At 43.3% G+C, this 14386-nt stretch overlaps 1 protein-coding gene across 1 annotated transcript in view; it reads right to left on the bottom strand.

Moving 5' to 3' along the window:
* Positions 1 to 12170, bottom strand: part of PARP4 (poly(ADP-ribose) polymerase family member 4) — an 81329-nt gene extending 69159 nt beyond the window's left edge. Inside the window, 6 exon segments of the mRNA XM_008056624.2 lie at positions 132 to 281; positions 4013 to 4126; positions 5829 to 5904; positions 7161 to 7227; positions 10210 to 10411; positions 12036 to 12170. Coding sequence (XP_008054815.1) covers positions 132 to 281; positions 4013 to 4126; positions 5829 to 5904; positions 7161 to 7227; positions 10210 to 10411; positions 12036 to 12167 — 741 coding nt within the window. The 5' untranslated portion in view covers positions 12168 to 12170.
* Positions 12171 to 14386: the final 2216 nt, after the last annotated feature.

Raw genomic sequence — 14386 nt, 5'->3', positions numbered from 1 at the left:
CTGCACTCCAGTCTGGGCGACAGAGTGAGACTCCAACTAAAAAAAAAAAAAATGTATATCCATTTTGTTTGGCACCCTCAGAATACTACATTCAATCAATACACAAAATAACATGTTTAGGTCAATCTCACTGCTTGCAATTTTTCAGATGCCAGTTGCGTTGCTTCGGGCGTGAAGTGTTCTCTTAGTAGAAATCCTTGCATGTTCAGCTCTTCAAGGTAATTTTCATAGTATTCACATGCATCTGCAGCACTTTTCCTTACTGAGAACTCTCTTCTTGTCTGTTAATTACAGTATATACCAAAAGTACAGTAATTATTTGCATATTTCTATTTATTGGACAGCTACTATGTTCTGAACATAAGTAAGGCATTCGGTCCCTGCCATGAAGGAGTTTAGAACCTAGTTTTTTTCAAAGAATTACTAAAATTTTCCATTCTTTGCAAAACAGCCTAAAACCCGGATGTAAGAGGAGAAAAGATTGAAATGGCACAATAGACAGAAGTGACCCATTATTAATCACTAAGGGTCATTCAAAGGTTCATTCCCAGCCTACAGACTTACTTCACAATCCATTTTTTTTTTTTTTTTTTTAGTTTAAGTCTCACTCTGTCGCCCAGACTGGAGTGCAGTGGCCGCACCCGGCCACCGCAGCCTTGACCTGCTGGGCTCCAGCGATCCTTCCACCTTAGCCTTCCGAGTAGCCGGACTTACAGGCATGCACTACCACGCTTGGCTGATTTTTTTAAAATTTATTGTAGAGATGAGATCTTGCTGCCCAGGCGGGTCTCGAACCCGCAGGCTCAGGCAATCCACTCACCTCAGCCTCCCAAAGGTGTGGGATTACAGGCTGAGCCACCGAGCCCGGCTCACAATCCATTTTAACTGGCTTTGAAATCAGTCTTTCCAGCATTCTGGAAATAAGGAAAATAAATCAGGGGAGGGGAAGAAAATAAAAAAAAACTTGGCCGGGCTCAGTGGCTCAGCCTGTAAATCCACCATTTTGGGAGACGGAGGTGAGTGGATTGCCTGAGCCCGAGGGTTCGAGACCAGTCCTGGCAACTTGGCGAGACCTTGTCTCTACACTAAATACAAAATTAGCCAGGAGTGGTAGTGTGTGCCTGTAGTTCCAGCTGCTTGGAAGACTGAGGCAGAAGAATTGATGGCGCCCAACAAGCTGACGCTGGGGTGGCCATGAATATGCCACTGCACTCTAGCCTGGGAGACAGAGTGAGACTCGAGCTTCAACAACAACAAAAAAAAAAACCTCAGAAAGGAGGTATTGTTAGAGACAGGCACACAGTCAAAACAAAAGAATGCATGCCTGCTCTTGCTAAGACAGTCAGGGCCATTGCTTTGCTAAACTCTAGTGTGTCCACATGGCTCTTTGAGCTATGACAGCCGTGTTTCCTAGCTCTGGCATCCCCTCCCCTACCTTGGAGAGGTGAATCTTCTCTCTCTCTCTCTCTAATTTACTTTCCAAATAAACTATATTTTCCAATCTAAAAAAAAGTCAGTCAGAAGGCACAAGACCCTGACATCACTGTGAAGCAGGATAGGGTCTGGGCTTCTCACTGAGGACCAAGACCATGCCTGTCTCTCAGGCCTCCTGACAAGCTCTGGGCCAGAGGATCAGATTTCCTGAATAGCCAGTACCAGAAGCCCACCTATGATCAGCTCTTGGGCCTGACATTTGACAGACAGAGCTGTCTAGTTTTCTTGGACGCTTATCTTCTCCTTAGTGCTCTTAGTGTATCCTTTCTTCAGGGTACGCGGATGGGCGCTCCAGGTGGCAGCAGGAAAACTGTCAGGTTGTGCCAACTGCATTGACTACACAGAACAGGGCCTTAGGAAAGGCGCCAGTTCCTCCTTCATTCCAAACTGCCTGTGGATGTGGCATTTTCTGCTCTTCTGGAAAATCCCTGACTCTATAATGAAGCAGTTATCCTAAGAATATGGGAGAATTTGCCTCAGCTGGGAGCCCTGGCGTCCTTATAAATGCTGCTTAAGGCCCTGGTTAGGGGATGCAGCACCCTCCCCAGGAGGATACACTACTTTGGACACTGACATGACCCCCCCAAGATTGGCTGCAGGATGCCACCAAAACTTGGAAAGAGAAGTGCATGTTGAGGTCACTGCATTTAAGAAAGCAAAGTTTCACATAATTTTAGAAGATTTCTATCAAAATGGTCATATCAAGGAGCAGGGCAAGCTGGGAAATTCTCTTCTGCAGAATGGCTCTTTCATCGCGGGTTGCGTGAGGATTATTTCTAGAAAGGAGGCCCAGTTTCTCTTCTCCTCAAACCAGGCCCACCCGGGGCGCTCTACTTGTTCTCAGACTCGGGCTTGCTGAGGGAGGAAGCACCCAACAGGACAGAGGGCCTATGCAGCATTACAGTTTTCAGTGAAGAGAAAAATTGTAACACATACTGCCATGGTTTTCAATTCAATTTTTACTAACTCTTTACCCAAACAACTAAATCCTCCACAAAATATAGTATCTATTTCTGGGTACAAGATTAACAAAACCCTTTCTCCTTCTTGGCACGTCTGACCTTGAATTAACTCTCTAGCTCTGTTCCCATGGACACCTGACAAAGGTGGAATATGGGCTGCAACATTGGGCAAAACTGCTTAGGTAACAGTGATCTCTCATTGATGACCTGCATTAGGACTGGGAGTTCAATGATAGGAAATCCAAGCTTTGTGCTTCCCTGAGGACTCATGTAAGACCCTTGAAGGCATGCTGAACTCATGCTGATGTTGCAAGAGGTTGGGCTCCTGTTGGGATAGGGATTCTAAGCTAGGGCTCTCATTCCCACCTCCTGTGAGTCTCCCTTCCCTGAACCTAAGCTGACACCCAGGGTGGGGGCAAAGAGAGAAGCTTCCAAATCCTGTACGGGCCATTCCCACTGATAATCAACTGTTTCCTGGACCACAGTAGACCTGTAAGTCTGAATGTCTTGTTGAGAAGGCACCCTTGTGGGTGTCACAGCATTTTATTTGAACTTCATGCATTCATTCTGATTTTTGTTTCATGATTCTTTTAGATTGTAACTAACCTGACACCTACTTAGGGCAAAGGTCACAGCTTCTGCAGAGCCTCTCTTGCCATCCCTACAGCTCTGTGACCAGAGCACTCCATACTTCATACACATTTCAGGGTCAGAACTGTCACAGAGGATCACAATGATGGAAGTGTTGCCTCTATCCAGATGGTGATTTTTGAGGGTGATTTTTGAGACTATTAAGCATGTTTTGTCATTGGGTCCCAGCCCTAGCAGATTGCTTCGTACAAAACAGGTGCTTAATGAAGTGTGTCAATGGGGTGCCTTCAGAGGTGTGCACGAGGAAAATATCCCATAAATGATGTGGAACAAAAACAGGAACCCTATGTGCTCTGTCCCCAGGGAACATTTCTTCTAGCAGGACCCCATGTCGCTCCACCCAGGCAGTGAGGGCCTCACCTCCCATACTCCAAAAGAGAACACATTTCCCTTTGCAAGGCTATTTGCCAGGTGTTATGGGCTGAACTGTACCCTGCAAAATTCATATGATGAAGTCCTGACCCCTAATACCTCAAAGGGGACTGTATTTAGAGACAGAGCCTTTAAAGAGCTAATTAATTAGTTAAATGAGGTCATAGGGTGGGCCCTGGCCCAATATGACTACTGTCCATATAAGGAGAGGAGATTAGGACACAGATAACCACAGGGGTAAGGCCATGTGAGGACACAGCGAGAAGGTGGCCATCTGCAAGCCAAGGAGAGAGGCTTCAGAAGAAGTCAACCCTGCCATGCCTCAATCTTGGACTTCCAGTCTCCAGCCATGTAGGAAATAAACATCTGTTGTTTAAGGCCCCTTATCTGTGGTATTTGTTACAGCAGTCTGAGCTAAGACACCAGGGAAGAAGAAAAAGGTTAGCAGGTGGGCTGGTTCATTGGCAATTTTAAGGAAACTGGTTAAGAACAGGGACAGATAAACAAATAGGAATCAACATCAAGAGCACTACCTGCACGCCGTCAGCCAGGAGGAAGTGTGCAGACACCAGAAAAGGGCAGTTGCCAGAGTCTTGGGAGCACTGAAGCTCTACCACCACGGCTTCCTGGCCTCCCTCCAGCCCCACCTGGAAAACAGGATGTGCTTTCAGAAGCTGCGACTGGGAAGCAACAAACCACACTTGCCATCTGCAAACGTGGATTACCATTCTAAAGTAATACCTGTTCATCTAGAAATACAAGATAGAAAATACGGAGAAGAATAAGGAAGAAAATTAAAATCACCTGAAATCCTACTACAGACATGTAATTACTAGTAAGATTTTATTGGTTTTTCCCTCCTGTATTTTTAGATATATCTGCATACTTATACTAAAACACTTTTCATATTTTCTTTATCACAGAGGGAAATGTAATATTATATTTTTAAGACAAACTAAATTTAACAGAAAAAATATATGATATTTTATTAACATAGCTAAAAAGTACAAATGGGGCATCATTTGGAAGGCTAGTGATTTTATATATATATATATATATATATATATATACACACACACACACACACACACACACACACATACATATTTCTCTTTTTTTTTTGAGTCGGAGTCTCATTCTGTCACCTAGGCTGGAGTGCAGTGACGCATTCACGGCCACCACAGCTTCAACCTGCTGGGCTCAGGGGATCCCTCTGTCTCAGACTTCCAAGTAGCTGGAACCATAGGCACACCCCACCATGCCTGGCTTATTTTTAATTTTTAATTGTAGAGGCGAAGTCTTGCCAAACTGTCCAAGTTTCTCAAATCTCCTCTCAAATCCCTTCTCAAATCCCTGGGCTCGGGCGATTCTCTTGCCTCAGCCTCCCAAAGTGCTGGGATTACAGACATGAGCTGCTGCGCAACGGTACACACACACACACACACACACACACACACACACACACACACACACACGGAGAAAGAGAGAGGGAGAGGTGGGATATTGCTCCGTTGTCTAGACTGGCCTTGAATTCCCGGGTTCAAGCGATCCTGCCACCTCAGACTCCCAGGTAGCTGGGACTATTGGCATTATATTAAAAATAAAAACCTTCTTTCCTGCTATTAACAGTTTCTTGTATTTGGAAAGGGTAGATTTGACACCATGTATTTATACTGTGTTGAATTTCCATTTCTTTTGCATTAAAAAGAAAAACAAAAAAAATTTTTTTTTTTATAAAGTTGCACAAATGAAAATCAACAACTAGTGTCCAGCACTTTGGGAGGCTGAGGTGAGTGGATTGCCTGAGCCCGCGGGTTCGAGACCCACCTGGGCAGCAAGACCTCATCTCTACAATAAATAAAAAAATCAGCCGGGCGTGGTAGCGCATGCCTGTAATTCCGGCTACTTGGAAGGCTGAGGCAGAAGGATCGCCGGAGCCCAGCAGGAGAGGCTGCGGTGGCCGGGACCAGCCACTGCACTCCAGTTTGGGCGACAGAGTGAGACTCTAACTCAAAAAAAAAAAATTTTTTTTTGACTATTAAAAATCTACTTGGCATGCACCTATAGTTCCAGCCACTTGGAAGGCTGAGGAGGAAGGATCGCCAGAGCCCAGCAAGTCAAGGCTGCGGTGGCCATGAGTGTGCCACTGCACTCCAGCCTGGGCAACAGAGTGAGACTCCAACTCAAAAAAAAAACCAAAAAAAAAAACCTACTTGTATTTTAAGGAATAATGACATTTAGAATATGTACAACTTTTCAAAACAATAAGAACATGACTGAACAGGAAAAATACTTGGCAGACAAGCAGGTTTTCTTTTTAATTTTGCTAACCAGAAATCAAGCTCTTACTTTTTCCAAGGCGTTATATTTTGCAACTTCAAAATCTTGAGGAAACTGAGGAATTTCAACATTCTCTGTATGAAACCTGAAATTTGTACAGTGTATAATTAACATGTTAACATTCTAATGAATTTTAGGTTAAGCACAATTTGATAAACTTTTTCTTGTAGATCTTCTAAGTCTTTTCAAAATACATCCTAAGTACCTAATGCATCTTCAGGTATTCTAGAAATGGCTAAAAGATTGTGTGAAACTAGCTGGACTCTTTCTCTGCAAGCTCCTCCAGCTCAGATGCCCAATACCACGGTGTCTATACCGAAAGGCGAGGGCACATGCAGAAAGGCAGAGGCAGAAAGAAATGGACTGTGCACATGAAACGGGCACTTGTCACTTGTGTTTGGTGTGGGAATTATACAGAGGAGGAATCTAGCTTGTCATTTGTGTTCTGACTCTAAGAAGCCGCCACTCCTCTGTGGACCACAGTCAACTCCTCTGTAAAAGAAAGAAGTTGGACTTCTCATAATCCGCACTTTTTATTTTAGATTTTGTTGTCTTTCAACACTACTACTGGCAAATACAAGAAAACCAAAAGTGATGCTCAATTAACACAGCAGCTTGGGGGAGATTCAAGAAGCCACACTTCAGAACTCTAGACTCAACATACTCCAGTTGAGGAAGGAGCTGTTGTTTCCACTTTTGAAAATATCAGGGAACACGTAAGAAACTGTCTTTACTCCAAAGGCTGCAAAGTAAAGTGAGAGGGTGAGCAGGCTGCCAGAATCTCATTGCCAGTGATTTTTCATTTTAAAAATCAATGATTCTGCCACATCGGTGGCTCAGCCTGTAATCCTGCGCCTTTGGGAGGCTGAGGTGAGTGGACTGCCTGAGCCTGCGGGTTCAAGACCTGCCTGGCCAGCGAGACCTCATCTCTCCAATAAATCAAAAAATCAGCCGGGCGTGGTAGCGCGCGCCTATAATTCCGGCTACTCGGAAGGCTGAGGCGGAAGGATCGCCGGAACCCAGCAGGTCGAGGTTGCGGTGGCCGGGAGCGGCCGCTGCACTCCAGTCTGGGCGACCGAATGAGACTCCAACTCAAAAAAAAAAAAAAAAAATCAATGATTCTAACAGTTACACACAAGCTCATATAATACTGAGAAGGTAAAAATAATTATCACTATATTAGTTAAAATAAAAAGTCTTATAAATAAAAACTTACTAGTTAAATAAGCAAAATAAATTAAAATGCTACAAAAGTCTACAAATAGTATTTTAAAACTGTGCTTGAGGTTTACAAAACATTTTGCAAATTCTGTAGAGTCCTAAGGATCAGAAGTAGATTACTTAGTGAGTTCCACCATGTTTTCCTTCTCTATGGCATCGTCCAGGGAAATATCATCTGTTCTCACTTCTGTAATTAAAACAAACAAAGGTTTATTAAAATTAGTTTTAACCTGACTGCTGGAATTGTTTTTGTTTTGAGTTGAGGCCTCACTACTGTTGCCCCGGCTGGAGTGCAGTGGTACAATCATGACTCACCACAGCCATGACCTCCTGAGCTCAGGCGATCCTTTCACCTCAGCCTCTCTGAGTAGCAAGGACTACAAGCATGCACCACCATGCCCAGCTAATTTTTTTATTTTTTGTAGAGACCAGGTCTCACTATGTTGCCCAGGCTGGTCTCGAACCCCTGGGCTAAAGTAATTGTCCTGCCTTGGCCTTCCAAATTGCTAAGATTATAGGCGTGAGCCATTGCGCCTGGCCTGGAATTGTTAAGATTCATAAATATGTCCTTAAACTAGCTATAGTTATTGGTAATCTGAGGACAATACCAGCGGGAAAAGAGGAAGGTGTGGTGGATTGCCTGAGCCCGAGGGTTTGAGACCCGCCTGGGCAACTTGGCAAGAACTCATCTCTACAATAAATCAAAAAATTAGCCGGGCGTGGTAGCGCGTACCTGTAGTTCCAGCTACTTGGAAGGCTGAGGCAGAAGGATTGCCGGAGCCCAGCAGGTCAAGGCTGCAGTAGCCGGGAGCGTGCCACTGCACTCCAGTCTGGGCGACACAGTGAGACTCCAATTCAAAAAAAAAAAAAGAGTAAGGTGTGTGTAAGATAGTGAAAATACATTCTTTTTTTTCTTTTTTTTTTTTAAGAAGGATTTGTTGAGAGGACACAAAAGCTCCCAAAATGGGAGAGGACCCAAGGGGGTTCCCAGAACATTCTAATTCTTTTTTTTTTTTTTGAGTTGGAGTCTCACTCTGTGGCTCAGGCGAAGTGCAATGGCATGTTCACAGGTCACTGCAGCTCGTGATCCTTCCACCTCAGCCTTCCAAGTAGCTGGAACCACAGGTGCACACCATCACGCCTGGCTAATTTTTTTATGTATTGTAAAGACAAGGTCTCACCATGTTGCCCAAGCTGGTGTCAAACCCCTGGGTTCAAACAGTCCTCTTGTCTCTGCCTCCCAAAGTGTTGGGATTGCAGGCATACGCCACCGTGCCTAGCCCCTAATTCTATTTTAATAGGCATTTCAGAATTCTAATCTGTTATTATTTGAAACTCATTGACAGTCAGACAATTTTTGAGTGGCATTTTTCTTTTCTGAAAGAGGACATAGTTGTGAAATAGCTATGAATTAAAATCCTATAGCATATTACCGGGTCAGAATGAGTTCCTGAGAGTCATCATAAACAAAGGAAGTGGGGATATTCTAGTTTACAGGAGGGAAACTCAAGGGTCCTCTATGACCTTTTGTTTCATATTTTTTGTATAGAGGAACCATAACACCATCTATAGCACTAAGATATGTAGGAATTTTTCTTTTTGTTTGTTTGTTTTTTGAGTTGGAGTCTCATTCTGTCACCCAGACTGGAGTGCAGTGGCTGCTCCCGGCCACCGCAGCCTCGACCTGCTGGGCTCCGGCGATCCTTCCGCCTCAGCCTTCCAAGTAGCTGGAACTACAGGCACGCGCTACCACACCCAGCTAATTTTTGACTTATTGTAGAGATGAGGTCTCGTCAAGTTGCCCAGGCGGGTCTCGAACCCACGGGCTCAGGCAATTCACTCACCACGGCCTCCCAAAGTGCTGGGATGACAGGCTGAGCCACCAAGCCCAGCCGATATGTAGGAATTTTAATGCAATAATTTATTTCCAGTTTTAATTACATTATGAAGATTTCAAAGATCATCAGTGTATTTGTAATAATTCTAAAACTGAATAAATTATTCTGAATGTTGAACAATGTGTTTTCAACATGAAGGGAGTCTACTATTTTGCCTGTTTCTGTTTTAACTATCATTTTCTGAGACAGCAAAAAAGTCTGATCATCAGCAGCATTTCTGGACAATTGCATGTCTAAAAAGGCTCCACCCTACCTTTTTTTTTGAGTCAGGTTCTTGCTCTGTCACCCAGGCTAGAGTGCAGTGGCACGACCACGGCTCACCATAGCCTCAACATCCTGGGCTCAAGCAATCCTTTTGCCTCAGCCTCCTTAGTATCTGGGATTACAGGTGTGTGCCACCACACCCAGCCAATTTTCTACCAAGTTATTATGATAGCTAACACATGCCATGTGTTTACTGTAAGTTAATGTTTATCAGAACTGCTTGATTTTTTTGTGTGACTCATAAGGAGTGTATTTCTCTATGTCCAAAGTCTTTCTTCTTGGCCAGATTCCAAAATAAAACCTGAGTTTATAAAGTAGATATGATTCTTTTGAGATCATTCTTTGGAAAGAATGTCTCTAGCAAAATGGAATTTATAAAATTTCCAGTCATTAAGTTGTGGTAATAACTTTTTAACGCAAAGCTTTCCCCCCTCCTAGTTAAAATTACAATCAAGTATTGAGTTTATTAGGGTTTTTGTGGCCATTTTGAGTTTGACCCCATTAGACTGGATGTCAAGAAAGCTATTTCACTGGGCTCGGTGGCTCAGCCTGTAATCCCACAGCTTTGGGAGGCCAAGGTGAGTGGATTGCCTAAGCCTGCGGGTTTGAGACCTGCCTGGGCAACTTGGCGAGACCTCATCTCTACAATAAATCAAAAAATCAGCCGGGCGTGGTAGCGCGCGCCTGTAGTTCCAGCTACTTGGAAGGCTGAGGCGGAAGGATCGCTGGAGCCCAGCAAGTCGAGGCTGCGGTGGCCGGGAGCGGCCACTGCACTCCAATCTGGGCGACAGAGTGAGACTCCAACTCAAAAAAAAAAAAGGAAAGTTATTTCTACTGATAAAGTATTCTTTTGTCCTTCATTACTTTGCTGCCCATTTTCGGGAGGTAATAAAAGGTCTATTTGTTTTGTAGTACTTCTGGACAATTATTTATCTATTATTATCTGATAAAGCAAAAGTTTACTATAGTCCCTAGGGCACATTAAGTGCTTACTATGAAACACTTACCAGAACCGCTTGCTTTTTGATCGGGAGGTGGCGTTATGTCCAGTGACCTGTTAGGATCATAATTCTTCACATCCAAAAGCCTCCTTTCCTTGATAGACTCCCATATAAAATCTGGGTTTGCAATATGAATATGTTTCTTTTGGATAGAGCTCAGTTGATACTGACTCAGAACATCAGCATTGTCTAAGATCATATGTGTGCACTAAAGAAAAAAAAGGGTCAATTCATCATGTATTAGTACAAACAAAATTTAAATAATTTGTATCTGTAATTTTCATCCTTAAAGAGTCTTAAGGTAGCTTGTAAAAATTTTTCTCAGATTTCTAACACTTTTACAAACAATGCAATTTTTAGTGATGTAAACATTTTTTAAATAAAGTTTTTAAAAGAATAAGGATAATTATTTTAAATAATGATTAATCAACCCATAATGGATAAATCAACCTTAGAGGTTATTTCTAAATTTTCACTATTATAAACAACACTGTGATGTATATCCTCAAGGACACATTTTTGTGCACTTGTCGAGTTATTTCCTTAGAAGTGGAAAGGGAGGTATAGAAAGGTTACTCATTACTTATGTATTTTAGCTTGTTAATTTGTACTTTTAGTTTTGAATAAATAGTACAGGAATGTTGTAGAGTATCTAAAAGGTTAAATAAGAATAGTGCTATGTTAACTTTGTTTCTAGCTCCTCTCCCCAGAGGCACTGCAGTAACTTCCCTGAGAGTTCCAGAGCTAACTACCTTGGCAATCACGCCTCATCATTACCTACAGAGCTGTCTCCTTTATAATCGGTGATATGCACATTTCAAATGTTTACATACATTGGCAAAAAAAATTTCCCAAAAGGCTGTGCTCACAGTATGTGAGTTCTGAGAAAGAGAGACTGTCTTGGCAGTTCTCCATGTGGAAGACAGACTAAGAAGGCAGAGCAGGTGCGAACCATTCACTAATTCCCAGAAACGGTGAAACATGTATATAATGAAAACCATACAAGGGAAGTATAAACCATTCAACCTAAACTGGAAGTAAACAGGGACATTCTATTTCTAATATTACCTGCAGCTGAAGGGGCTTCACAGAGCAGACAAGGCTCGCTGTGGCCTAGCCCCAGGGCCGAGGCCCAGGGAGGGGCGGGCTGAGCCAACCCATCCATCCCTCAGCAGAGAAACAGCAATGGACAGGGGTAGACAGGCTTGGTACTGAATGACTTTAGACTTTAATTTTTTTTTTTTTTGAGTTGGAGTCTCACTCTGTCACCCAGACTGGAGTGCAGTGGCCGCTCCCGGCCACCGCAGCCTCGACCTGCTGGGCTCCGGCGATCCTTCCAAGTAGCTGGAACTACAGGCCCGCGCTACCATGCCCGGCTAATTTTTTGACTTATTGTAGAGATGAAGTCTCACCAAGTTGCCTGGGCGGGTCTCGAACCCCCCGGGCTCAGGCAATCCACTCACCTCAGCCTCCCAAGGCGCGGGATTACAGGCTGAGCCACCGAGCCCAGTCTTGACATCTGGGAAGTGACTACAGACTGCCTTATCTCCTTCAAAAATGGGTGTGGCAGGTCGGAAATTCTATTTTCGTCTTTGGTTGTGTTTTAATAATAACTGCTTCTCGGGGCTTGTGGGTTTGACCTGCAGCTTAAGGACAGGGAGAGGATAGGCCTCCCAGGGCCCAGACTCACAGGGGCCTCTCATGCTTCTGGCTAATGCTCAGAGTTCCCTCACTGTCTCTTGCTGCTAATCCCTGGTTCCTCTCCTAACCATGACCCCGTTCCCTGCAAGCACAGTGATTATCAAACATTAGCTTATGAGACTTGGAAATACCTGAGGATTTAATAAGAAGGAAAACTTTCCACCATGTTCCTTAATGTTCGTTTGCAGCTTTTTCCTCTGCTGCCGAGGTAAGTACTTGACTTTCAAACAGAAGGTGCAGTTTGCAAAGATTCCCACAGTCATCCTGCAGGAAAAAAAGTTTCAAATCTTAAGGACTCTTTTAAGTAAATGTAATTGACAGCAAATGTAGAGTTGTGCTACATGCAAACTGTGGGAAAAGCAGGCATTATTTTAAGAAAATATTTAAATCCCGTTAAAATCACAAACACTGTCCTAGCTTGCAGTATGTATGTTGGTTTTAGAATCACTTTTAGCATTTATGACTGATATTATGACACAAAAAAACCCTTTGTACAGGCTCATAATATACATCTTATAAAAACACGACATTTCAGTTACAGATCAAGTGTGTTTCAGTTACAGATCAAGTGCTCCCTCAAGAACAGGGAAGCATTTCTTTCTTTCTTTGTTTTTTGAGTTGGAGTCTCACTCTATTGCCCAGGCTGGAGTGCAGTGGCACACTCATAGCCACCCCAGCATCAACTTGCTACACTCCGGCAATCCTTCTGCCTCAGCCTTCCAAGTAGTCGAAACTACAGGTGCATGCAACCATGCCTGGCTAATTTTTGATTTATTGTAGAGACGAGATTTTGCCAAGTTGCCTGGGCTGGTCTTGAACCCATGGGCTCAGGCAATCCACTTGCCTCGGCCTCCCAAAGTGCTGGGATTACAGGCTAAACACTAAGTCCGGCCAGCATTTATTTCTAAACTAAAAATGAACATGATGTGATCGTGAAGCCAGGGATTTGTGCATGAAATTCTATGACTTCAAAGAGTCTCATCAGTTATATGGGTTTCTGTTAAGCTACTCTGAAAATTGAACAATTGGTAATAAAAACAAATAATACATCTTTAAATGGAATATATGGTTGTGTATACACACGTACACTAGAATGCATTTGAGGTCAATTTAGTTCATCACAGTACTATACATTCTCATCTACAGAAAAGAATTACTTAAAAGCAAAATAAGCATATTCTGAATTGAAAACTGTACTTAACAACTACCTCTAAATGGTAAGATGTTGGGTTTAATTTTCAGTAGCTATTTATCAATCATTAAAACTCAGAGCCATTAGCCGGGCATGGTAGCGCGCGCCTGTTGTTCCAGCTACTCGGAAGGCTGAGGCGGAAGGATCGCCGGAACCCAGCAGGTCGAGGCTGCGGTGGCTGGGAGCGGCCACTGCACTCCAGTCTGGGCGACAGAGTGAGACTCCAACTCCAAAAAACAGAAAGAAAAGAAAAGCAAATCTTTAACCGGACATGGTGGCTCATGCCTCATTAAAAGTTAAATAAGGCCGGGCTCGGTGCCTTAGTCTGTAATCCCCAGCACTTGGGGAGGCAGAGGCAAGGGGACTTCCTGAGCCCAGGGGTTCAAAACCAGCCTAGGTAACTTGGTAAGACCTTATCTCTACAATAAACCAAAACATTAGCTGGGCATGGTAGTTCCAGCTACTTGGAAGGCTGAGGCGGAAGGATCGCCTGAGCCCAGCAGGTCAAGGCTGTGGTGGCCGTGAGTGTGCCATGGACTCCAGCCTGGGCAACAGAGTGAGACTTTGACTCAAAAAAAGAAAAGAAAAGAAAATAGGTAAATTATTAAAAGTAGTTCAATTGTATAATAAAAATGGATGAATTTAATGGTATGTAAATTATACTTCAATACAATTTTTAAAAATAGCTTTTTATTGATACATTATAGTTGTACATATTTAGGGGTCAATAAAGTTGTTTTCTAAGAAGCACCTGATCCCTCCATCCAGAAATAACCCCACTGTTGATATTTTGATATAGTTCTTTTTGATATTATTCTTTCTTGTATCATTAATTTTATACATCTTTCATTAAGATTATATATCTAATTTTATACCCAGTTGCTCTTATTTAACTTTTTTTTATTGAGTTGGGGTCTCACTCCGTCACCCAGGCTGGAGTGCAGTGGCATGCTCACGACCACCCCAGCATCGACCTGCTGGGCTCCAGTGATCTTTCTGCCTCAACCTTCCAAGCAGCCAGAACTACAGGCGCACGCTACCATGCCCGGTTAATTTTCTATTTATTGTAGAGACAAGGTCTCGCCAAGTTGCTGGGGCTGGTCTCAAACCCGTGAGCTCAGGCAATCCACTCACCTCGGCCTCCCAAAGTGATGGGATTACACGCTAAGGCACCGAGCCCGGCCTTATTTAACTTTTAATGAGAATTTTCCCATGTCACTAAATAGTCTTTGAAGGTATTTGTAATAGCTATATAAGCTTTGTGTTTACACTTTTTTTTTTTTTTTTTTT

Source organism: Carlito syrichta, unplaced genomic scaffold, assembly GCF_000164805.1.
Source record: "Carlito syrichta isolate Samal-C Ts95f unplaced genomic scaffold, Tarsius_syrichta-2.0.1 Scaffold302419, whole genome shotgun sequence".
NCBI classification, from domain to species: domain Eukaryota; kingdom Metazoa; phylum Chordata; class Mammalia; order Primates; family Tarsiidae; genus Carlito; species Carlito syrichta.
This window is presented reverse-complemented; position numbering and strand designations above follow the sequence as displayed.